At 40.2% G+C, this 27,087-nt stretch overlaps 1 protein-coding gene across 1 annotated transcript; it reads left to right on the top strand.

Moving 5' to 3' along the window:
- The first annotated feature begins 14,868 nt into the window (after positions 1 to 14,868).
- On the top strand, positions 14,869 to 21,984 carry REG4 (regenerating family member 4). The gene is made up of 3 exons (XM_063105819.1): positions 14,869 to 14,883; positions 20,025 to 20,103; positions 21,704 to 21,984. Exons 1-3 carry the CDS (start codon positions 14,869 to 14,871, stop codon positions 21,982 to 21,984), a joined length of 375 nt encoding a protein of 124 aa, XP_062961889.1.
- The last annotated feature ends 5,103 nt before the right edge of the window (positions 21,985 to 27,087 follow it).

The following is a 27,087-nucleotide window of genomic DNA, read 5'->3' as shown; positions in this document are numbered from 1 at the left end:
TGGGCGAGAATGAAAGAGAAAACAGGAGCTGCTGGCACGTGGGATGGAGAGGGGCGGAGAGCAGCGTCGGAAACGGAGCCGGAACAGAGCAACCGCAGGAACGACCGAGAACCTGCCGAAGGCTCACGCCCTCCTGCGCCACTCGGTCTGTCTCTGCAGGCGCTGGGACACAGGCTGACATGGGGTGTTTTAGGGGCCACTGTGCCTCACATCGTTGTTGCACCGTTCCCAGTTTTCCGCGGGGGTGGCTTGCGGCAAAAGGAAGGAGCACCGGCACCCGCACGAGTCGAGACAAGCCTGAGTGTCGGTGTAGACCCTGCGGCCCACCGCGGGCCGCCCGCGCAGCCCCTCTGGCTTCAGCAGCCCGCGCCTCTTAGCGAAGCTCCCGCGGCTCCTGCGCTGCACCCAGGCGACAGAAAGATTCTGAGCTCGTTCTGTGCGCTGGTTCTTCCTGCGGCGTGTCCCTGCGTGACGAGGATCAGCGTGACTTTCTGCGTCCCGTGCAGCGCTGGGAGAATCTGGGAAGAAAAAAGTAGCTGTCGAAAGAGCAAAGCCAGGAGCTCTCAGAGAAAGGCAAGAAGGTGGCTACGTTTGCGGTGCGAGTGATGAGGCTGAGACGCACAGGGAGAAGACCCCAGCTTAGACAGCGGAGGGGCTCGTCGTCGGTGCAGAGCGTCCATCACAGGGGCAGGAGATGAGCCGCAGGGGATCCGACAGAGGAGGAACATTTCCAAGTATGCTCTTAGGAAATTCGATCTGGCTGTTTTACAGGGAAAGGTTGAAAAGGACCAGGCTGGGGCCAGGGACACTAGTTGAGAAGCTCTTGTCACAGTCCGGACCAGCGATGTTGTCTGTGGGCAGATATCGTGGCACTGGGGCTGATAGTAAACAGTATTTTGGGAAGGCTTATTGCGTGCAATGCACCGTTCTAAGCTCTTTGCATGAATCGACCCACTAAATCTTCACAATGACCTTTTTTGCAGGCACCGCTGTTATCACCCATATTCTACACATGGGGACGGTGAAACTGTACCTTGGCTCAGATGGCGATGTTAGTGGCACAGTCTCTGCACACATTGAGGCGGTTCTGCCCAGAGCCCTTGTCTCTCACCGGTCAGCTCTGTTGCCTCTCTGGGAAGGACAAAAGTTGACAGCTTCCAAAGATATGAAGCAACACAGGCTCTGCTGGACTTAATGCTTGAGTGGATTCTCCCAGCATGAAAGCGGGAAGAATGAAAAAGAAAGTTTATGTTTCTGGCGAAGGCAAATGCGCGTATCATGCTTGCAGTCACGTGGGGAAGGGAAACATCAGAACAGGTGGATTCGGTGAAGGGGAAGAAATAAGACAAGCTCCACTTGGAAAATACAGATTTTCCAGGTGCTAGTGGAGGAGCATTGAAGAAGGGGTTTCTGAACTGCAGTCAGCTGCATGGACACCGTCATGTAGGGTGAGGGGCCCGGGCTGGAGGTGAACTGGAAGTCATGATCACAGTGGCGGTGACTGAAGCCATGACTGCCAGTGACGATGCCTCAAGGGAATGTGTGGAATGAGCAGAGAAACAGAGCAGAGTGGAGCCCTCGGTCAGGCTGAAGGGAAGAAGCTTGCAGTGACCCGTGGAGGAGCAGATATCTGCATGAACACAGTGAGGAGAAAATGAGGGAGGGCCAGTGGAAGGCTTCAGTGTTGTCTGTGACGTCAGCTGCTGAGAGTGACAGCTGGTGGAGATGAAGGGCATGAAGAAGAGAACTCAGGAGACGCCTGACTAGGGAAGAATGAAAGGATCACCAAGTGTGTTGGGCTCCTAGTTCAGGATGGAAGCCAGAAACTGCAGTTTCCTCGGTCTGTAAATCTGTTTGATTTTCTCAAGCAAAACCCAGCAGTGGAAATGCAGAAGGGCAAATGGAATCTACCTCCTGTGTCTGTTGTCGCTTTCATCTCGTTACCGTCTTCCTTTAGGGTGTTTGGAGAATTTCCGAGGAAAGACACTAATTCATCAGTTTCTCTTGCTACAGTAAAGTCTGTTTTCCAAACTCTGGGGCAACTGCACCTTCGACACCATGTCTCATGGGATCGGCCTTCTTTACCCATGTTTCTTTATTGAGGAAAATTACGCCCGTGTGTCATTGAAGGATGGTACCGAGTAGCAATCAAAGGATGCGTTCCCCTCCCGAGACGGGACCAGGTATGGCTTTTTCTATATCTCGTGGGACACCTCTAGAAGTATAGAAATTATAACATATTTTAAAAATAGCTGAGTAGTCTCTTTTACATTTTGATGCTTGTTTTTTTCCCATTAAACAATATATTGTAAATAATTTTTAGGTCATTTATGTAGATTTAGATCATTGCCATTAATAGAGGCATCGTATTTTATAGTATGCAAGTAATTATTTATTTAACCATTTCCCTTAGGTATGGATTATACAGTTGTGTTGTTAAAATTTTTTGCATTTATGTTGTTTATATGACTCATAGTATGTGGCAATAAATATAAATATATGTGTATTTACAAGGATGTATATGAATACATTTATAACTAAATACACATGCACCTTTTTTTTTTTTGGCCCCGTGTATATAGTATCTGCTATATGATATCTACTGAGCAGAACTGTCCACTAGAACCGTTTGTGATGACAGAAAAGTTAATGCATGCCAGTATTATAGCCACGTGGTACCTCTGGCTATTGAACACTCAGAATGTACCAGTGTGACTGAGTAATTGAGTTTTAAACTTAAAAATTTTAGTTAATTTATATTCTAATTAGACAGCACAGCTATAGAAGCCCCATAGGACTACAATCTTACAGCAGTGTGTGATAGCCATGTCTAAATGCACATTAGAAAGATACTAGCTCATAATTTCAATTTGCGTTCTCTGTATAATAGTGACATTGAGCCTATTCTGGTAGCTGAAAACCAGTCTATTTTTTATTTTATATTCTTTTTTGTTATTTATATTGTATATTTTGTATTATATATATATTTTTTATGCTTTTTTATTTTATAAAACTGTAAAACACAAACCCTAATGTGAACGGACTTTAGTTGACAATAAAGTATCAATGTGGACTCAAGAATCGTTAAAAAAGAAAAAATAAAGAAAAACTTTCAACACAATATCATTTTGGTCATTAAGGTAAATACCCTAAATAATGTATCTCTAAGCTAGATTAATCAACATGTCACAAAAGAAATTGCTATAAACAACTTATGTTTGCTCTAGGAAAGTAAGAATGTGTAAATATTAGAAGATTTATTACTATAATTCAAAAAAATTAATGGATTGAAAAAGAAATATAAATTTTTGTTAAACTGGGGAATATCTACCATGGCAGATACCTTTTCCCCCTTGTTTTCATGCCTTTCAATATTGCAGAGACTAAACAGTCATGAATGATATTTCCCATACTCCCTGTACTGAGGGCTGCAGATTGGTCTAGATTCTGGAAGACATGAATCCATGCGAGACCAACTCACATGTAGTCATGGGCAAAGAGAGACTGGAGCAGCATGTAGGGAATCAGCAAATGCAGTGGGTGTCCTGACAGTGGGTCTGAACTCTACTCCCTGGCAGCAAATGTGCCAAATGACCTAAGACAGAGGTGGTGTGTTTTCCACTAGAATACTTCTTCATTGTTTGGGGACCTTTCTCCAGGCTGTTTATATATCTATATCTATATCTATATCTATATCTATATCTATATCTATATCTATCTATCTCTCTCTATATATAGATATATATATATATTTTTTTTTGGCTGTGATGCATCCAAACATGGATTTCTGACCCTCTTGGAGACTATAAATGAGGGGAATCCCTTGAATAGATCCTCTTATGCTTAACGTAACTAGGGTAGACTCCACTGTCTACAAACAAGGACCCAGTAATACCTGTCTTTGTTGTAAAGACTGAGTTACACATGGAACATAACATTGCCTTGCCCAGAGTAAATACTCAGTACATTTTCGCTATTATTATTACTACTGCTGTTGTACACATAGAAGAACCACTGCAAGCAAGATGTGAAGAATGAAAGATTCTACTTACAGTAGAAAAACGAAACAAATAACCTGGGGAAAAACATAACAATAACAGGGCGAGACTATTGGAGGAATAATCAAAAATGCAAAGTTACACACAAGAAGAGACCTGAATAGATGGAAAGACATACCATGTTCTTAGACAGAAATCCTCAATGTCACCAAAGTCTCAATTCTGCCTAATAGAGCCATATAAAGATACTGTAGTTTCAGTAGAAATATCAGCAGGATTCCTTTACATTTAGAATGAGACAAGCTGATTTTAAAAATTCATATGGAAAAATAAATATACGGTAGCTATGAAGTACCAAAAGAAGTATAATAACAGGGTGCTAGCCCACCATGTATTGTTTACAAAGCAATGAAAGCAATAGTAGCCAACATTTATTGAGCACTCATGTACAAAAATATTTTAAGTACTTATTCATGCATCAACTCATTGAATAATAAACATTTTAAAGAAAGAATCATTAAATATAATTTCTATATGGGATAAAATAGAAGAAAACAGCACATCAGAATAGAAAGTACAGAAATAGTTCCAAAGAATTTAGGAAATGATTAAAGGCACCTTTCAGATAAACAAGAAAAAGATGCATTAGGTATTAAATGATGGTGAGAAAAATAGTAACATCTGGAAAAAAAAAAAAGGAAAGTAACCAACCTATTGTTTGGGAGAAAGGCCGAGGTGCTCTAACATGAAGGCCTCAAAATATAGTCGCTGAAATAATATATCAAATCCTAAAGTTGCGTACTTATATATCCTGTGACCCAGGAATTCCATGCCCAGAATATTTATCAGAAGACAAAAATATTCAAAGCAGCACAGTTTATAGTAGGAAAAACACAGAAATCACCCGAATGCTTATCAGTGAGAGGGTGGATGAATAAACTGTGGTATTATCTCACAATGAAATATTTACAGCAGTGAAAATGGATGAAGCACTGTAATATACTACAATAGGAAGAATCTTATTAATATAATATTAAGTTGAAAATTAAGTCTCAAAAGATTACTAATAACATAGAAAAATAAGCCATACATTCAGGAATTAAAGCCTGTGTATGTTTATACATTTGGGCACGTGCATAAAGTTGACAGGATAAGGACATTCATCACAGTATCAGTTTAGAAACAAACAAATGAAAAAAGAAACCAAAACCAACTCAATATTCATGAATTGATCATTAAATAAATAACGGTGCTTCTATGCTGTTGAATACTCTGCAGCTGTTTAAAACGATGTGGTTAATCAGTACAAAAGTGGTTCTCGAACTGTGGTCCCCAGTATAGCCCCACCAGCATCACCTGAGAATTTGTTAGAGATGCAAACTCTTGGGTCCTATTCCAGACCTACTTGAACCAGAAATTCCGGGCAGTGGAGCCCAGCAGTCTGTGTGCTGAGAAGCTGTTGAAGTGATTCCGAGGCACACTAAAGCTCAAGAACTACTGGGACAGATGATGTATTCTGACAGATTTACACATGCTGTTAGTGAGAACACAAGTCATGGAATAATTTGTGTGGTATGAATCAACTCACATTTAAAAAAAATATCAGATACAGCTATGAGATGTACATTCGGCATAGAAATGTTTAGTAAAGAGACTTTAAAGATGAGCAGCAAAATTTGCCAAAGAATCATTCTACGACTGAGTGTCCTGGAGGATGGGAGAATGTTAATGAGTTTCTTTGGCTTATTTACTCCAATATTTATGTGTGAACTGAATATTTTCAATAAGAATATATTCACGTATCACACAGGTAATTAAAATAAAAAATAGAAGTGGAATAATAAAGAAAATTTTTATTTTCATTTTTACAGTTACTATATGGTAGGCTGGGGGGAAAAATAGGTCACATCAGTATGATGCTTTACGTCTCCAATACACAGAAAGTTGTATAAACACAGGGACTAAGTCCGCCTAGGTTGTGGATATATCTGTAGGAACTTACCTAGTCCACTCTCAAAAAAGGAATTTAGTATTTGTTGAATTTCATTGTATATTTTCATATCCAGAATGATCCTTAGAGATAATCTAGTCCAATTACCATGAAATATAGATGAGGTAACAAATCTAATGTTGAGATACCTGCACAATGTGGTTACAGACTCATCTGTAATACAGTAAAAATTGGTATCACTACATACAGCCCAGACTCTCTTTATAATGATAAAAAATTTTATTTTACAACTGGGTGGGTCTGGATTTCAAGCAAAGCAGATTCAGGGTCAGTTTAAAAGTGACATAATATGAATAAGAAAATAAGAAAAGGTTTGTGATGAAAACCTTTCCTGCAAACAACCTAAAAGGCAAAAACCATATGGTAAATGTCAAACGGCACATATGATGTCATAAAATTATGGACATAATACATCCATTTCTATTTCACGAGATATCCATCTCATTTTGCATTTTCAAATGGCAACAAATAATTTGTATCAGATAAACAATGATTCCATATGATAGTCACTCCTCAAAGTCAAAACAAAAGTCAGTAAACTACCTATACTCAGTCAAAATTTGTATTTCTTATTTGACGTACTCAGACTTCCTTGGATTTAGAGTTTGAAAAGTTGCAAACCTGGATTTAAATTTAAACCCGTGACCATGACAACTCGTGGGTTGTTCTAGAGAGCTTTCCCGTCCAATATAATGTGTAGACAAGTCCCCCAAAATAGAGTCTAATGTGAGTTTCACAACTGGCATAAGACACTGTCGATAACAAAAAGTTTCCCCACTTATTTTATTGACCAGAAAGAGAGGGAAGCCAAGAGTCACCTCCTAGTGAGGAACTGGGACAGCCACAAGTGTACCCTGGATGGGAGAGGACGGGCTCCCTGCTTATTGGACAGCAAAGGGGCTGTGTGTGGAGGAGAAAACTCTTTTGGAATGAGACTCACACACATCCCTGGATCACAAAACAATGGAAGATACGCACGGTTTCCACCTGGACCGGAATGTAAGGAATGAACACTCAGACTGAGCTGCACTACTCACCCTTCCTTCCATCCACCAGCAAAGCAAAGCAGAGAAGACGTGGAGACCAAAAGGGAAGGGAGTGAGAACCCTGTGTAATTGTCCCTGCCACGGAAGAGAGAAGAAGTTAGTCACGGCCGCCAGCCTCACAAGGGACATACATATCAGGATCCTGCCCAACTCAACATCCCAAGAGCTTCTGTCAGAGGTGACTACTGGAGACAGCTGAGAGGGACTGTCATAGTGCACGGCCAGGTGTCCCACATCAGCCACTTCGGCCTGGTTTCACTGTTTCCTCTGATGTCCCCTGCAGTCATCATGACAAAGTGGTGAGAAACAGCTCTGAATTCTCTGTTAATTTTCTTCTCTCTTTCCAATACAAAAAATATTGTAGCCAACATTCTTTTGTAATTCTTGAACAGGGAAGTGTCGTTGATCAACTTGAGGGAGGGGAAGTACATGCGGTATTTAGAGCAATGGAAACTAAGCGCTATCTATATTTTCCCTGTGGGCTAACATTCTGGGGCAATCAGTTCTACTTGGAGAATTTCTGAAATTACTTTCTTCCTTTTTTTTTAAATTCAGTAATCGACTTCTTTATTCAATGTGTTTTCTGCCCTTGAAAATGTCATCAATTATTCACCTTTTTAAAAATGTTTAATATTTTTATAACTGTATTTCAATATGACTTGTTCCTTTTGTTTATCTGTGTTTCTCGGTTTATTATTTTCTTTTCATCTCCTACTTGTGCGTGAGGTCATGCAGTATTTCTCTTTCCGTACCTGGCTTATTTCACTTAACATGATTTTTTCTAAATTTGTCCATGTTGCTGTGAATGGCAGAATTTCATTTTTGTATGGCATAGTAGTATTCCATTGTGTATATATACCATATTTTCCTCATTCAGTCATCCATTGATGGATATTCAGGTTGGTTCCAACTCTCAGCTGTTGTAAATAGAGCTGCGGTAAACATGGCAGTGCAGGTATTCCTTCGACATGATGATTTCCGTTCCTTTGGGTAGATACGCAGCAGTGGGACTGCAGGATCACATGGCAGTTCTCTCTGTACTTGTTTGAGGAATCTCCATACTGTTTTCCAGAAAGGCTGCACTAATTTACAGTCCCACCAACAGTGCAGAAGAGTTCCCCTTTCTCTGCATCCTTAGAAGCATTTGCTATTCTCTGTCATTTCTAACCTGGACAGTCTAACTGGCATGAGATGATAACCCAATGTGGTTTTGTTTTGCACTTCCCTGATGCTTAGTGATGTTCAGCACCTTTTCATGTGCTGTTGACCATTTGTATATCATCCTTTAAGAAATGCCTGTTTAACTCCCTTGCCCATTTTTAAATTGGTTACATGTCTTTTTACTGTTAAGTTATTTGAGTTCCTTCTATATTCTGGATATTATTCCCTTGTCAAATCCATAGTTTGTGAATATTTTCTCCCATTCTGTAGGTTGTGTTTTCATACTTAATGGCTTTTTTTTTTTTTTTTTTTTTTACTGTGTAGAAGCTTTTTAGTTTGAGATAATCCCATTTGTTTATTTTTCCTTTTGTTGTCCTTGCTTTTGGGGTCTTATTTATAAAGTCTTTCCTAAGTCCTACTTCCTGAAGTGTTTTCCCTATGTATTCTTTTAGTAGTTTTATTGTCTCGGGTATTATATTTAGTTTTTAATCCATTTTGAGTTGATTTTGGTATATGGTGAGAGGTAGAGGTCTAGTTTCATTCATCTACATATGGATGTGCAGTTTTCCCTGCACCACTCATTGAAGAGGCTGTCCTTTCCCCAATGCATGCTCCTGTTGCCCTTGTCAAATATCAGCCGGCTGTATGTCTGTGGGTTGATTTCAGGGTTCTCTATTCTGTTCCATTGGTCTGAGTGTCTGTTTTTCTGCCTGTACCATTCTCTTTTGTGCTTGCTGTATATTTACTGTAGCTATGTAGTATAATTGGAAGTCTGGGAGTGTAATGTGTCCAGCTTTTTTTTTTTTGGCTCAGGATTGTTTTTGGCTCAGGGTCTTTTGCTGTTCCGTATGAATTTTAGGATCGCTTTTTTCTATTACTGTGAAGAATGTCATTGGCATGTTGATGGAGATTGCACTGAATCTATAGATTACTTTGAGTAGTATATTTTCCCAATGTTAATTCCTCCAATCCAAGAACACAGAATGTCTTTCCACCTTTTGTGTCCTCTTTGATTTCTTTCAGCAGTGATTTGTAGTTCTTATTGTAGAGATCTTTCACCTCCTTGGTTGAATTGATTCCTAGGTATTTCATTTTTTGGGTGACTATTGTAAATAAACTTGCTTTCTTGATTTCCCTTTATGCTAATTTGTTATTGGAGTATTAAAAAGCTACTGTTTTTTGTGTTGATTTTGTATCCTGCAATCAGTTATTAACACTAAGAGTGTTTGGGTAGTGCCTTTAGGTTTTTATGTTTTTTTATGTTTTTTTATTTTTTTTGTCTTTTTCGTGACCGGCACTCAGCCAGTGAGTGCACCGGCCATTCCTATATAGGATCCGAACCCGCGGCGGGAGCGTCGTCGCGCTCCCAGCGCCGCACTCTCCCAAGTGCGCCATGGGCTCGGCCCTAGGTTTTTCTATAGTATCATGTCATCTGCAAACAGGGACAGTTTGCCTTCATCTTTTCCAATCTGGCTGCCCTGTATTTCTTTCTCTTGACTGATTGCTCTGGCTGGTACTTCCAATACTGTGTTAAATAGGAGAAATTAGAGTGGGCCTCCCTCTCTTGTTCCTGTTCTTAAGGAAAAAGCTGAAAGGACCATCCCATTCAGGATGATACTGGTGGTGGAGTTGTCATATATGGCTTTTATTGTATTTAGATGCTTTCCTTCTATTCCTAATTTGCTAAGAGTCTTTATTGTAAAGGTTTATTGCATGTTGTCAAATGCTTCTTCTGCATCTATTGAGATAATAAGATGGTTTTTGTCCTTGATTTTCTTCATGTGGTGTACCACAGTTAGTGATTTGTATATGTTGAACCATCCTTCCTTCTCTGGGATGATTCCCACCTGATCATTGTGCATAATTTTTTGATGAGTTGCTATATTCTGATCGCTAATATCTTGTTGCAGATTTTTGCATCTATGTTCATCAAGAATATTGGCTTGTAGTTTTCTTTTGTGCCGTATCTTTGGTTTTCGTATCAGGGTGATGGTGACCTCATAGAATGAGTTTGGGAGAATGGCCTCTTTTTCAATTTTTAAAAATAGTTTGAAGAGAATTGGTATTAATTCCTCTATAAAAGTCTGGTAGAACTCAGCAGTAAAGCCATCCAGTCCTGGGTTTTTCTTTGTTGGGAGACTGTGGGTTACTGCTTCAATCTCCTTGTTTGTTATCGATCTTTTCAGGTTTTCTATTTCTTCTTGGTTCAGTCTTGGTAGTGTGCATGTGTCCAAAAATTTATCCATTTTCTGCAAGTAAATGCACATGCTAGCCAGGGCTAAGATTGCTGGAACAACTGGTGGGTACCCTGGGACACCTAGCAGAAGGCCACACTCCCAAAGCCTCAGGTGGCAGACCACACTTACCGCTGTCACTTGAGATAGTGCCACAAGACCTGCCTGTCATACACAGGGCTGCAGGTGTGGAGTCCAGTTCCCCACGCTCTGGGTGGTGCAGAAGCAAGCTTGGCTCTCTCACTCCTTGTCGTCTGCACCAGGGCCTCATGTCTCCTTCAGCCAGAAAACAGAGTCCATGCATTGGTTGACTTTTTTAATTTTTAGAAGTGTTTGAAAGCACAGAAAAGAAGAAAATGGTATAAATCCATAGCCACATCCTCAAAAGAAACTGTTAATATTCACATCCCATATTTAAAAGAAAGTTAAGATACCTTTTGACATTCAAAATTGGAAGGCCTGAGAGCATTGGAGCATGAGAATAATTTTCAGAGCCAATGGTAAATGGGAATTTCTCTCCCACCTTTCCTGTTTTCCTTGAAGAGGATAGAAAGCGGAGCAAACTGGGGGCCCCAGAACTTTGGGGGTATTGTCTTGAAATGGGCTCAGAGGCGCTGGGGCTTTGCGAACGGTTTGCCTCGGGCCTGGCTTGGCCACCTCTGTGCATGAAGCTGTATGGACTTCACATCCCGCCTGAAGCCAGCGCTCCCGTTGGGATCTTGGGAGTGAGTGCGGTTCTGCTCGTCACTCTCGGCTTGTACACGTCACAGTTACGACTGGGTACTCCCCGAAGTGTCTGTTTCTAAAACATCTGATATGCATTAAGCTGCTACTACATACCAAGCACTGTGCAGAATTCCTTGCATCCCTATCTCATTTAATATTCACAACGTCCCTGTGGAAGATGAACAGTTAATATCTGACTTTATTAGAAGGAAACTAGAGGATTCTTGAGGCAAAGTATCTACCCAGAGCCCCAAGCTAGTAAGTGGCAGAGTCCAGTGAGATCCTGAGTCTCTGATGGCAAATCCCATGCACCGGTGACCACACTCACCTGCTTCCCTACAAATCCCTGTCTCAGTTAGAAATGGCTTCAGAAATCAGCTGTGTCAATCCCGTTATTTTAAAGATGGGGAAACTGAGGCCCAGAAAAGGACACTGATTCTCTCACAAATGAATTAGCTTCTCAAGAAGGGCTGGGACACTTTCTTAGAATATTGTTGTTTTCCAATTTTTTTATTGTAGTGAAATACACATAACATAAAATTTACCATCTTAACCACTTTTAAGTGTACAGTTCAGTGGTATTCAATACATTTATAATGTTGTGCAACCATCACCACCACATCTCTCCACAACTCTTTTCATCTTGTGAAGATTGAATGTCTATATGTCTTATACAATAAGTCTCCCTTCTTCTCTCCCTCAGTCCCTGCCAACTACCATTCTACAGTCTGTCTCTATGATTTTGACTACACTAAGTACTTCATATTAGTGGAATTATACAGCATTTGTCATTTTTGTGACTGGCTTATTTCACTAAGTATAACGTCCTCAAGTTTCATGCATGTTGTAGCACATTGCAGTATTTCTTTTACTTTTAGGGCTGAATAATACTCCATTGTATGGAAAAACCATATTTTGTTTATCTAGTCATCTGTTGATGGACACTTGTATTACTTCTACATTTCCACTATTGTGAATAATGCTGCTGTGAACATGGGTGTACAAATATCTCTTCAAGACCCTACTTCAGTGCTTTTAAGTGTACACCCCGAAGTGGAATTGCTGGATCACATGGCAATTCTGTTCTTAACTTTTTGCGGAAATGCCATACTATTTTGCATAGCAGCTGTACCATTTTGCATTCTCAAAAACAGTGCACAAGGCTCCCATTTCTCCACATTTTCACCAGCGCTTGCTCTGTTTTATTGACAGTAGCCATCCTAACGGATGCGAGGTGGTATCTCACTATAGTTTTGTTTTGCATATGCTGAGGATGTTTTCATTGCTTATTGGACATTTGTGTATCATTTTTGGAGAAATTTCTATTCAAGTCCTTTGCCTGTTTTTGAGCCTCGGTTTTTTTCTTTAATTGACAGATAAAATTGTATGTATTTACCAAGTACAGCATGATGTTTTCAACTATATAACATTGTGGAATGACTAAATCTAACTAACATATGCATTCCCTCATGTGATTATTGTTTGTGTGGTGAAAACACTTTATGTAGTACACAAAACATTACTATTGTCCCCATGCTGTACAATAAATCTCTTGAACTTATTCCTCCTGTCTAACTGAAGGTTTGTATCCTTTGACCAATATTTCCCCAACCCTCCCCCATCCGCCCCAGCCCCTGGTAACCACCATTCTACTCTCTACTTCTGTGAGATCAAGTTTTTTAGATTCCACATGAGTGAAATGATGTGGCATTGGTCTTTCTGTGTCTGGATTACTTCCCTTTACATAATGTTCTCCAGGCTCACCCATGTTGTCTCAGATGACAGGATTTCCTTCTTTTTAAGGCAGAATAGTATTCCATTGTGCATATATACCACTTCTCTTTTTAATCCATGCACGCACTGATGAGCACTTACATTGATTCCATATCTAGGCTATTGTGAATAATGCTGCAATAAACATGGGAGTGCAGACATCTTATTGACATGGTGTATTAGTTTGTTTTCTCATGCTTAAAACAGAATGTCTGGATAATTTAAAAAGAAATGAAATTTATTTCTTACAATTTTAGAGGCAGGGAAGTCCACAGTCCAGGAAACACATCTGGTGAGGACCTTGTTCTTGGAGGTGACTCTCTACCGTGATGTAGGGTATCACATGGCAAGATTTGCAAGAGCTCCTTATAAAACCACCAGTCCACACCCACGATAACTCAGTACTCCAGGATGGATTAATCCATTCATGAGGGCACAATCCTCACAATCCAATCACTCCTCACAGCCCCCACTTTCCAAATATCAAAATCAGATTTCCACCTCCTTAACACTGTTCCAGTGAGGATTAAGTTCCCAAAACGTGAACTTTTAGAAGACACATTTTACCAATAGCACATGGATCATATTTTTGTTGTTACGTTTTAGGGGTTCTCTACATATTCTGGGTATTAATCCCTTATCAGAGATAGGATTTGCAAATATTTCTCTCATTCCATGGGTTACATTTATACTCTGTTGATAGTTGGGCAGTTTTAAATCCCTTACTTTGTGATAAATTACAGCATATAAAATGAGTATCTTACTTTTTGAATTAAAACAAAATGTATTAAAAAACTAACAAGACCAGGTGTTACTGAGGGTATGAAGCACTTGGACCTGTCATGCATTGCTCCTGGGACTATAAAATGGTTCAGACATTCTGGAAACCAGTTTGTCAGTTTCTAATAAACTTAAATGTACACTGTGCCGTGACACAGAAATCCCCCTTGTAGGCATGAAATGAAAACGTATGTCCACCGAAAGACTTGTATAAGAACATTTATAGAAGCTTTAGTCAGAAACTGAAAATAGCCAAAATGTCTATCAACCAATAATAATAATAATAATAATAAAATAAGCTGTGCTATATTCATATAATGAATTACTAGTTAGTAATATAAAAGAATAAACTATTAATACAGGCAACAATGTGGATAAATCCCAAAAACATTATGTTGGGTTAAAGAATCCAAACATAACAGAGTATATATTATGTAATATCATTCATATAAAATTTAGAAAAAGGCAAAACTCATCTGTGGTGATAGAGGCCAGAACAGTTGTAGCCCTGGTGGGGGTACTGGCCGGGAAGCGGCAGGGTGGAATTTCCACGGTGATGACAATGTTCTCTATCTTGACCTGGGTCATTGTTACACGGGTGTATAGATATGTCAAAATCCTTCAAGTTTAATACTTAAGATGTGTGCATTTTATTCTCTGTTAATTAAACCTCATAAAGTAATATCATCATAAAAATATTTTTAAATGCAACCAAACAAAATTAAACAAGAAATTTGGCAATACAGGAAATCATATTTTTACCCAATCCTTTTGAGGAGGTGACATGGCGATACCCAGCACATGAGAAACAAGTAGAAAGAAAATGACTTAAAGGCTAAGGGAGAAGGAGGGAGGGAGGGAGTGAAGGACAGAGGCAGGAATTTCGAAGCCATCAGAATCCGAAGTAAATATAAAGAGAAACAAGAGAAAGCATGTAACCAAAAATCATAGGCTATGATCTTGTAGTTGAATAGCAAGTTCTCAGATAATCCTGGCTGCTGAAGATGTTACAGACATCTAACCCAGCCTCATGGCAGCCCAGTGAGGTGGGCACACAGGAACGGTCTCCTGTGCAGTTAGTGCTGGACAGCCGCCCTCCTTGAACGTGGCTATATCACCCCCAGCTACTCAGGAAGCCCATGGCATCAGAACAGGTGAGCTGCTGAGGACACACTGTGGAAGCCCACGAGGCAGGAGGATGAGATGTTGACAGCTTGGTGATTGGAAACCAGGGAACAGAGACAAACCACAAAGAATCTGAATGTAGCAGGAGCTTAAGGAATCACCTAGTAGGTCCTTTTATGTGTCCAGCTCTGTCCTGGGCATTTCAATATATTGAGATTGGTCCAGTAAGCACGTTTTGAATACCACCTAAGTGCCAGACATACAGATGAAGATGAAAAGCCACATGGCTTTCAGAAGGAGAGAACAGAACTATGGTTACTAGAGGTGGGAAAGGGGGAGAGGGAGGGGGACTAGGGAGAAATTGGGTAATGGACACAAAGAGCAGGTACATTTTGTAATGATGAACATGCTGGTAATACTGATACGATCCTCACATATTGTAGACAAATACTGATAGTCAACTCTGTACCCCATAAATATGTATACTGAATTAATTCCAATTAAAAAAAAATTTTTTTAAAGAAAAGTCACATCCCCGTTTTTGAGATGTGACACTTTTTGATGGTGATGGGCCCACAAGCAACACTTATTTATTTACCACATTCTTTTCTTCTCAGATCATTTTACTTTTTGCAAGAGGACGTGCTTGAGCAGTAATCTCAGTGAGTCTATGGATAACATTTCTTCAGTTCTTATAATATTTTAACACATCTTTATTTCCTACTTACCCTTAGTGATTCGTTGGCTGGATAAAGAATTCCAGGGGGAAAGCCATTTTTCTTTGCACTTTGAAGACAGTGTTCCAAAGTTGTCTGGCTTCCATTTTATTTCTCCATTATGGTGCCATTCTGGTCCTTGTTATTTTGCGGGTAATCATTGCTGATTTGTGGCTTTTAGGGTTCTTGTTTTTTTAATTTCATGTATGGTGTGTCTGCATGTACAAATTTATTTGACTAATCCTACTCAGTATTCAGTGGTCCTTTTTCACTCAAATATTTCTCTGGTCCCTTATATTATTGCGTCCCAAAGTTTTATGTGGGTTCTATCAATGCCCTCATCTGGAGCTAATCAATGGGAGGATTCAGTGAGAGCCCACTTAAAGTCCTACAAACATCAGATTCTCTGGTCTGTTCTCCTACTCCCTGCTCTCTCATCTTAAGTCTTAAAATCTTTATACATATAGTGGCATGGAGATAGCAGGGTGAGGGTTTATGTGGGAGCAGAGAGGAATCTACCTAATCACATATTTTGTTAAAACTGTTCTGTCTTATATCTGGACCAGAGCTTTTGAACTTAAAAGGCTTGGAGTTAATATCTTTGTTTTGTTGCGAAGCAATAACTCTCGTGCAACTGCCTAAGGGGAAAGGGGCTTGTGTTAAACAGGTAGAGCAGAAAATAAAATTCATCTGGTAATACCATCCTTCCATACACAGATTAGGAAATTGAGGCTCAGAGAGATTCAGTGGCATGTCCAATGTTACACAGTGAGTGGGTAACGGAACTAGGATGCAAACGAAGATCCGTAGGAAGCCGAACTTTGTGTTCCTCCCACAGAGCAGTATCAGAATGAAAAAGGTTCTCTGAAGTAGTCTTTGTAAACCATGAAAGCATTACTTTCTCATGTACCACCATGAATTTATACACAGATTGGGAAAATCCAATGACAAAGACTGAGTAGCATTTTAAAAACAACACTAGGTTGGGACCTAGAAAGCCTGGCTTCTGATGTCAGCTTCACCCATAACTAACTGTGAATTGAACTAGTCATGATACTTCTCTGGGCTTCAGGTTCCTCACCAGCAGAGCAAAAGAGTGAGGTCTGATAATTACCATAGTCTTCTCCAGACAAAGAGGTCCTTTACAGACTTCAGTCTGTAGTTAGTGGTTGAATGATCTCTGGCACCTACAACATAGTTTCCTGTTTTGCCATCTATGCTAGAAAAGGGAATCTTCTTACCCTTTCCAAATAGCCCATTTTTCAACAAGACTGATTCAGCACTAGATGTGGAGTCAGAGACCTGGGTTCATTGTCCAGCTCCACCACTAACCAGCACTGTGCCCCTGGCAAGTCTCCTAATCTCTCTGAACATCGGGTTTCTTGAGTATGTCATGGGGGTGCCTTTCCTACATCCCTCACAGGGATTTTGTTAGGATCTCATTTGATGACTTCGGTGAAAACACTTTGTTGTAAAATATTCTATCAATGAAAGCTCTTTTGACATAATTGCCTGTAGGAGGAACTCCAATAGTAGACACGTGAGAACCTGCTGAATGCTGGGGAGAGAGCTGGTGCTTTAGGGAGGAAAGTCTGCACACACACCTCAAGTCACGCCACACGGGTCACAACCAACACTGGGCCCTGACTGCCAATCCTTTCTGTAAGGCTAGGAACATGATTCTTCAGGGCTGAAGTGGGGCATCTTTGTAGAAAGGAAGGAGAAGTAAAAAGAGAGACAAAAGAAAAAGTAAAATAAGGGGGCAGGAAGATGAGCTTATAACAGATCTCAGGCTATTGTCAGTTTTGATAACATGGGATGTAAATAACAGATGCTGTTTGCACATAGGAAGAGGTTCTTTCTCTTGCTATTCAAAGCACAACTTACATATACTCCTAAGCCATCTCTTACCTGGTTCATTTTTTTTTTTTTACTGTAGGTAAGACTTTTGTAGATGAATTATTATTTGAAAATATTATTGCCCTATGATTAAAACAAAGGTTATTAATTCCTGAGTCAAGAAGATACAACTGCTCCAGAACTTTGACTAGGACATTCAAGATGCTGAAGAAGACAGGGGTCCTCAGAGCCTCGGTTGCCAACCAGGTGATTCTCTCCGCAGTTGAGGGCGGAAAGCTTTCTCTGAAGATCTGTTTTCCTCTGCCAGCTAGTAACCAGACAGAAAGGACAACTTATAACCTGATTATGTTACTCATGCTTTTTGTTGCTGGGCTGTTTTATTTATTTGTTTTCTTTCTTCCTTCATTGTAGCGAGCACTGGCTTTGGTGTGGAACGGTATTGGGTGAAATCATGTCTTTGTAGTATAACAACCATGAAACTGTGGGAAAGTTAGTTAATCTCAATGAATGTCAGTTTCTTCATCTGTAAAATAATTACTGATACCTGCAATGCAGTCTAGTTATGAGGGTTAAATGAGATGACATGTAGGCTTTCAATGAATATCAGTTCACTAAAGATCATTTCAGGTTATTCAAACAGATGCTGTACCTCCCTTCCCCCAGACAGTCAGTTTGACAGAGAAGTCCTAACAATTTGTGTTTTAAAAGGGGCTTTAGGACACTGAAAATCCCCTATGACTTTTGGAAGGAAAGTTCAGCAAAGGAGTGCAGGGTTCATGTAATGATTTTAAAACGGGGGGTGGGGGGGTCACAGCTCCACACTCTTCACCCTGAGCCCCCTTCTCTGTTAACACTGCAGCAAAGTGTTCACATACACTCCAGATTAGATTCTCCAGAAAAATCTTCATTTCAATTATTACATTCCATCATTCTCTTTAAGCAATATGTTATTTGAGAGTTAAACCACATATCCTGATTTTTGGATCACAAAGCATGATTAAATAAGAAGTCAATGGATTACTCATCTTAATAATTATTTGGGTGTAAAATCCAGAACACAATTCCAAGCTTACATTAAAATAAATCCCATATAGATGAAAACAGAAGGCAATATGGATAAATATTTTAACCTCATGTGACAGTGATGGCCAGTCTACCTAATATAAATTTCAAAATTATGAGGGAAACCTTAAATATGACAATAACATTTTTGGAAAATTCACAATAGCAAAAAACATAGTGTAAATAAGAGAAAAAATACAAACTGGGGAATACTATTAGTAACAGGATAAGCCATAGATATATAAAAGAATTTTCACAAATTACTGGAAAAATACAATAAAATAGAAAAATGTGAAAAGCTGTAAACTGAAATATGAAAAGTTCATCATTACCTGAAAAGATAGATATTCAGCTTTATTAGTAATTTTGAAATAGTAAACACCACTAAGGTTTTTTTAACACACCAAAATTAGCAATAACTAACTAACTAACTAACTAAATAAATAAATAATAAACAAAATTAAGTGTTCGTCAGGGGTTTGGGAAAGACAACATTCCCGTGCACTACTAGTGGACTCTACGGCACAGCCAGTGCGGAGAACATTTCAGTAAAGGGTATGAAAATGGCCATGTGATTATTCTGTGATGCTGCAACCCTGCGTATATGAATTTAAAGGAGAGAATCAAAACTGCATAAAAATATGTGAGTGCAGGAAAATTCATTATAGTCAATCTGTTTTGGAGAAACAAAACCAATATGAATTATATGAATATCATTCTATGCCTATAAAATTGTACCCAGAGAGAGATGCTATCTCTGGGAGATGGGATTTACTTTTCGTTTTCTAGTTTTGTGTTGATCTTTTAATAATTCATGTATTGTTTGATAAGAGGAAAAAGATAACAAGGCTATTTTCTTTTTTTGAAAAAAGAAGTGATGTGAACCAAGTGTGAAGGAAACAGTGCTGAACTGAAGTCAGATGTGGCTGAAGCTGGTGACAATGAGCAAATGACTTCATACCCGTGGAACTCAGGTTTTCTCATCTGTGTAATGTGGGTATTGGACCACATGTTCACTTTTAATTCTAACATTAAAAATTCAATATTGAAATCACTTGATATACAAAGCGTATGTCACTTGACTTGATCTTCTGGACTGTAGAAAGCCCATGACCACCTCATCTGTGAGAAAGCTCGCCTTGGGCTCTTTCTGCTGGCGCTCCTAAAAATAGCAGGGGTGGGCTCTGTGGTTAACAAATTGCCTCTATTCTGATTAGGAAACAGTGGAACCTGCTGTAGTTAGGTTTCTGGCACTGATCCAGAAGTCCTTGGAGGTGAGAACAAAATCTCATAAGTTAAATTTTCCTAATCTCTGTGTTAACTTGAGATTCCCTTCATTGTAAAATCTGGGTTTAGTTAGAAAAATATTCTTTTTCTCCTTGTGTGATTTGTTGTCCAAATCACTGGAGACCTTCTCTCCAGTGCAAATGTGTTCAGATTGCAGATCTAGGTGAATCCAGGAATTTCAGAGAAAACTAACAAGGACTCTGAGATCCTGGCAGTAGAGGTGTCCGAAGCACCTGTGTCCCCAGGGGAAGAGGAAGACGGCTTCCCAAACCATGCGGCTGCGCCTACTGCTGAACTGTGCAGCCAGCACTGGAGTCCTATGTAGTTTATCAGGCATTTAGCTAGAATCGAGCCCACAGTCAATGTTCACGCAGCAAAAATGACACAGCCATCCATTTGCCCTCCAAAACATTTAGTCACTGCAGGAAATAGATTTTAAAGACAGGAATGAAAAACAATGTGACGTGGTGAAAAGTTCAAGGGCTCCAGAATCAAACAAAACTCAACCTTATATGGTGATAGAGTGTAGCCACTTTGTCACAAAACCCAAACTTGCTAGCTTGGCATCCCCTTCATCACTGGTCCCTCTGCACTTCCAGACATCTCCTCTTCTTCATATACCTTCAGATTCAGTAGTGTGGCCCAGTCGCCACTTGACTAGCAGGAAGAACGTGTGCCTGCCTTAATCACAGCCTCCTTTGCTTCTAGGCCCTGACTCTCTCCTATTCCTTTCCCTCATGGGTGCCTGACAGATACCCTGTACCCAAGGCACACTTAAGTGCTTGCTATTTCTGGGCATGTCTAGCACATTTCTGCCTCCATTCTTTTGCCCAGCTCAGCTCCTTTGCCTAAAATGTTCCCTCCCTTTGCTACTGACATACGCCCACCTACGTTCAAGATCCAGAAAAGCCGCCATCTAACTTGTCCCATGTCCCCAAGCCAAAAGGACTTCTCTCCCCTAGTAATGCCTAAAACAACCAATTTATGCCCCTCACCCATTCTTGTGCTGCCTTAAATTATAGTTGTTTGACCTTCACTACCAACGTGAGATTCTGCCAGCTGCTGAGTATGTCTGTTCCTACGATGCATTCCAGAACTGAGAAATAACCACAGGGTGGACTCAGGGTACTCACTGGATCCACTGTGAGGCAGACCAAGCTAAAAATCCATGGATCATCTGATTTCCATGACCCCTACTCTGGTACAAGCAGAGTAACATTTTGGATCTCCTGGAATTAATGTCAGTTCAGAATCATTGTCATGAATTCCAGAAAAGTCTGATTATTTTCTCTTCCACAATGCACAGTCACTCTGGTAAAAGGCCATAAGTCCCTTTGGGGAAGGTTGGGAGAAAGATTAGCAATATAAATTTTTGGCTGTTGCTGTGGGTTGAATGAATTGTGTCCCCCAAAGTTCATATATTAGAAGCTTACTTCCCACTGTAACTGTTGACAGTGGGAAATCCTGTTATGGTAATCGAAAGGTGGTTCCTTGAATAGGTGATTAGATTGTAGGACCATGCTGCAGTGAATGGATTAAAAATGGTGGTCAGAGGCATGGTTTGTAGGGCTTTAAAAGGAGAGTGAATATGGAGGTTAGTCCCTCTCTGCTCCGCCATTTTTCACAATGTGATACTCTGCTGTCACTGTTGCCACCACCAAGGCTCTCATCAGATGTGTCCCCTGGACTTTGGACTTCCCAGTCTCAGAAATTGTAAGCAATAAATTTCGTTTTCTTTATAAAATATCCAGTATTTTGTTATAAGCAACAGAAATGCACTAATACAGCTGTGTAGCAGGGTCCTTCCCGACAAGACCCTTCTTCCCCTTCATTTTAAGGGTTCTGGATCTGTAAACTGCATCGAGCCTGGGAATTGATTGTTTTTGCTTTCATAACCTGGAATTGCCTTTCCGTTTATGTGCAGATACCATCATGTGCCCCAGCTGCACCATCGGATGGTTTGTCCACAGGTCCAATTGCTATGGATACTTCCGGAAGCTGAGGAACTGGTCTCATGCTGAGGTAAGAAATTTGGCCCATGCCTGGACCGACTTCTCTAGAGCAGGGTGCCAGCCAGAACCCTGGATCTCATCTGATTCAGGATCAAGGGTCTTTCCTTGGCACTCTGAGGAGAAGCTGTGTGGCTGGGGAAAGGATAGAAGAGTGTTCTGTGTTGAACTCATTCAATCTTGTGTGCACCGATGAAGCAGCTGTGTATGCCGGGACCCTCAATGGGCTGCAAGTGAAACGATTTGCTCAGTTTCCCTGGGCTTGGGTTTAGGACATGCCTCTGGGTTTCCAGTCACTCCCTGAGGCCTCAGGCCCCCTCCTCTGAGCTCTCCCCTGGAGGAAAGTTACTGTTGTCAGTTAGCCCTATTCTTAGCACCAACATGGGGAAAATGAGACAACAGGTGGCTGGTTTATGCAGTTGAGTGGCTGGGCATGCTCAATAGAGAACACAGAACATTCTGGTGCATACAACTGGGAACCAATCCCTTAATTGAATATTCACCAGATAGAAAAACTATAAAAGCCAAATCCCAGCCAAAGGCAGGGTTGTTGCTGCTCACTTTCCTAGCTAAGGTGTGTATACTTTACTTTGTATCTAACTTACTTTCAGCAAGTGGCTGCTCATTCTCTTGAGCCAGCCTGCACTCTGTACTGAACTTTAAGTATGTATTTCTCGCTTTTGTGTTAGACTTAATGTGGGTCCTGCTCAGTCTCTGGAGCTACGCCGCACTCTCTCTGTGGAACCTGTATTTCTTATCTGTTATATTACACCTGTTCTCACGTTCTACTATGACTCTGCCCTTGAATTCTTTCCTGTGGCTGAGTCAAGAACCTGGTAAGAGGACTGGGTGGGTTTAGGCCAACTACCGGCCCCCTGGATCCTACCTTCGACATCACAAGGACATAAGGATGAGTGAGAAATCGCCCCTGCCCTCAACAAGTCCCTGTCGGTAAAGAAGATAAAATACATAAATCAGAGGAGGATGAGAACACGAGGAACTTGCAGAAAGAATAACTGAATTCCTGATGAGACTTACCAGAAAGAGAGTGGTACGCAGACAGGCCTGGAGCAGAGGTCTCAGAGCCACAGACAGGAGAGAAGCAGTCCAGACAAACGGAATGCGTCATTGCTCTCCACAACCCACAGATACGTGGATTTAATTCCACTGAGGCTTTGTTTAAGAGGTACCCGGATGGACAGTGAAGGTAAGTTACCTCAGACAGATGCTGCGTCTCTCTGAATTGTGGCTGTTTTGCTGAAGTGACTGATGGGGAGCCATGTGGGTACATTGTGGCATGACCTGGGCCCAGAATGGTCTCAGAATGCCCATATATAACTCAACAATGAAAAAAGAAAAAAACCAGAAAAACAGGTATGAATCACCTATCACGTGATAACTACAGACAATATAAAAGTATCTCTGGCCTTAAGTACAGGATTAATGCAGGATTGTGACATTTAAACAGGAAATGTCCATGCAGTGTGACCATAAATGACTTTCCCAAGATTACACTGAGAGTAGTTAGCAGAACAAACCCAGGGAAGTCTGTCCTAATGCCACACTTTCCTAAGCTGAATCCTGAATAAATGTAGTGAGTGAGTGAGAGAGAGAGAGAGAGAGCACGCGCGCACGTTAACAGAGGGCTTCCAGACTCTGTTCATAGAAAGAGCTCACGGAGAGCAATGGACGTTCTCCTCGGGTCTTTGAAAGTAACTTGAAATCTTGAAAAGACATTTGTACTGCGTGTCCCCAGATATTCTGATGTTAATTCTGTGGAAACAAAGAGGACGATATTTGGGAAACTTTGAAGTAAAATAGAACTGAGTTTAAACGACAACCCTGCCACTCATTAAGTGTTGCTGTGCCTCACCTTACCTGTTTCCTTACTGTAAAATGGGATAATGCTTTGTACCTCACGAGGCTGTCAGGAGTATTCATTAAAACAGCTTGTGTAAAACCTGTGGCGCATGGTAAATGTTCAATTCAGGTTCTCAAAGTAAGAACAGCCTTGAGGGTTGATACCAGGTTTTAGCAGAGTTAACAACTCCAGAACCAGAGGGCAGAGAAAGTGATGAGAGAGAAGGGCCAAAGAGGGCCTGAAAAACCTGACACCGGCTGCCCACTGGCTCATTGAGTCCTTGCCAAGATTGCCAGCCAACCTCAGCTCCTGAGACTCCTGCAAGCTGAAACACATGTAGATCTGAACTTGGACTTAAGAGGCAGAGGTCTGAATTCTAGTTACAGCTCCATCACTACCAGCTGTGTGAACTTGGAGGGAAAATATCACTGCAGTACTCCAGGCCTGTTTCCCCATCTGTCACAGGAACCTTTTGTGGCTGGGACAATAAATGTTGACTGGAAATCTGGCTCACATGACTTACAAATTTGAGAACCTAATGGAATTACAGGTGTAAAACCATTTTGATATTGCAAATGTGAGGACTAAATTATTATGAAATAGTAACCACATCTAATCTTGGGTAAAGTAATAAAAGCAAGAATCAGAGAAGTAATATCTTAAGAAATCACAGCACGAATTATGTTTTTACCAAATTGATTCAATTTTTATCATGTAGATAGATCCTGTAACACAACCTCCGAAGAGTACAAAATAAAGTTCATAAATATATCCATACATATACACAGTATATATATAAATGTTATCCTTGTTTAATTGTAGGGAACTCTAGCAACGGTCTAATTTAATGCTCTAACCTACTGATGATAAAAAGTGCAGCTCAGGGAGAGTGACTTGCCCAAGGTCACTGAAGCAATTAGTAGCAGAGAAAATAATTCACGTATCACAAATCTAGGTCCATTGTTTTTTCTACCATAGCACACCCCCTCTTTAAGGAGCATTTCTTTGAGAGTGTCAGAAAACATGAGTAAATAGTCTTAGTTTTGAACATCACAAAGAGAGAAATGTTCATTCTCAGATGTTCAATTTAAGTTTTTTATTAAAGAGTTTCAATTATTTAATTTGATATAACAAGAAGCCAACACTGCTACTCTTAGTAATAAGGATGTCTCTGTTCTCCTAGGTAGAGGCTAGATGACATTTCCCATTCCTGCTGCAGTTGCATGGGCCCATATAATTGATTCCAGCCAAAGACGTGCTGGCAGAAGTGATGCATGCCAGCTCCCGGGCAGGGCTGTCAAAACTTCCAGCTTGCTATCCATCATAATCTTTCCTCATTCACCAGCTTGATGCAAGTGAGCATGGTGACCTTAACCACAAGTTGAGGATGATAGACTCCCAGGATGGAAGGAGTCTGGGTTTCCAAGCTCCCACTTAAAAGAGAGCTACTGTACTCAACAGGAATACTCAGTTTAGACTTCATATAAGAGAAAAATAAACTCCCTTTAAGATAAACTCCTTTATGATCTGAGATATGAGGGTTTATGCATTATGTCAGCTAATGGTATCTTCACTAATGTACAAACTCAAGCACAATATATTTACTTGGTTTTGAAGACACTTGTGTGGCATTCTTCGATGTGCATTGGACATGTTGGCATTCTTTATAAAACCTTGATAAAGCCATACAGATGTAATATTTTCCTTTAAGAGAAAAGAAACACAACATGAAAATAATTCTATACTTGATAGTAATAGAATACATTTAAAAAAATAAGACACGTATGATTCAAATGAAACAGGGTAATGTTTTAGATAAGTAGACAGGTTTAACTCAGCTAGAACTGCCCTGTGGTTGCTTCATGCCTTGTGCTTCTAATTACATTTACAAGGAAATTTGGTCATCAAGTTAGGCTTTATTTTTACAGTTTCAAAGTCACATAAATTGGTGGACTAAGTGAGGGTTTGTGCTGTCTGGATGATTTGAAATGCTGTATGTTGCAAATGAAAACATATCATTTGCAAATACCCATTTAAATAATAAGCTCTACATATACCTTCTATGATCAAAGATATTGCAAAGATAGGCCTAAATATGGAAACACAGAGGCATATAAGTAGTTTCAGACACAGGAAGGTGCATTTATGTGATGTGTGAATTGTCTTTAGGAACCTTTTTGTTTCTTTTTCTTACTTTTATCTTCTTTCCCTATGGCACCTCCGTATTGGGATATGAACAGTAGGTGCATTTCTCACTCTTTAGGCAGTTTTTCTTTGGGTCCAAGGTGCATTCTTTGCAAAGGCCCTTGTAACTGGGAAGGGAATTCTTAACCTGGACCATAAAATCGTATTATTATCCTATGTGGCTAAAGGCCTTTTGTAACTACGCACACTTAACTCCTGACCTTAAAGAGATTTTAATGTGTAAAACTCTCAACAGGAGAGTCTGAGAGCATCCTCAAACTAATCTATGATGTATTAACAAATTGGAGTGGACATTTAGAAAGTATAGTGGCAAATTTCAACTCTGTGGTTATTAAACCTAATTTGCCTTAAATACCCTCTGATGGACTTATGCCCCCTGTCTTTTAGGAATCCAAAGCTTCTCCAGAGGATAAATTACAGAAACTAAATAAACATCACAAGACTGAATAGATGGCCTATTGCAATTCTGAAGTTACTGATATACCCAGTAACAGTACAAACTCTGAGAAAGAAAGGTGGCTCAACTTATTACTTCACAGAAGATTGTTATATAGTCTCTGTGGTATGCTCATGCAGTTATTTTATGACAGTCTGAATCACATCGTACAAACGTGTGTGTTGTTTTGAGCCTTATTGTTTTCCACAGCCAGCTCATCCTACAGCCCTCAGTTCCTCCCCAGGCTCTTCTCCTAATGGTGCTAGGAGTGTTCTCCCAGCTTAGGCCACCTCTAGGTTCTGGGGAACTGCCAGGGCCAGAGGCTAAAGGTGTAGGCATTGTCCCTTACTCAACCATGTGACATAGAAATCACCCTCCAACTCACCATCTGCTCTGGCTCCAGGTGGTTATACATCAGTGCACAGTATTCATCACAGGACATCACAACTCTTTGATTTGGGGCTGTTGAGCTCTTACATTTTCTGTTTTCAAATAAATTTACACACAATAAAGTACACCCATTGTAAATGTATGACTTAATGACATAGAGTTGTTCATTCACTCCCATAATGCAATTTTAGAATATTTCCTTTACCTTCCCAAATTCCCTTCAGTCTTTTTTGCAAATAATTCTGCTTCCTCCTCTAGTTCCAAGAAACTATTCATCTGTTATCTGTCTTTTCAATATCTTTTCTGGACATTTCATATAAATGGAATCAGACTATACAGTACTTAGTATTTTGTAATTTGCTTCTTTCACCTAGTATAACGTTTTTGAAGTTCATCTATGATGTACC

The sequence above is a fragment of the Cynocephalus volans genome, chromosome 8 (genome assembly GCF_027409185.1).
Source record: "Cynocephalus volans isolate mCynVol1 chromosome 8, mCynVol1.pri, whole genome shotgun sequence".
Taxonomy (NCBI): Eukaryota; Metazoa; Chordata; class Mammalia; order Dermoptera; family Cynocephalidae; genus Cynocephalus; species Cynocephalus volans.
This window is presented reverse-complemented; position numbering and strand designations above follow the sequence as displayed.

Excerpts from the sequence above, each read along its gene's own strand:
- REG4 (XM_063105819.1), top strand. Across the intron at positions 20,104-21,703 it reads CAGCACTGGAGTCCTATGTA|ATACCATCATGTGCCCCAGC; the intron begins GTTTATCAGGCA and ends GTTTATGTGCAG.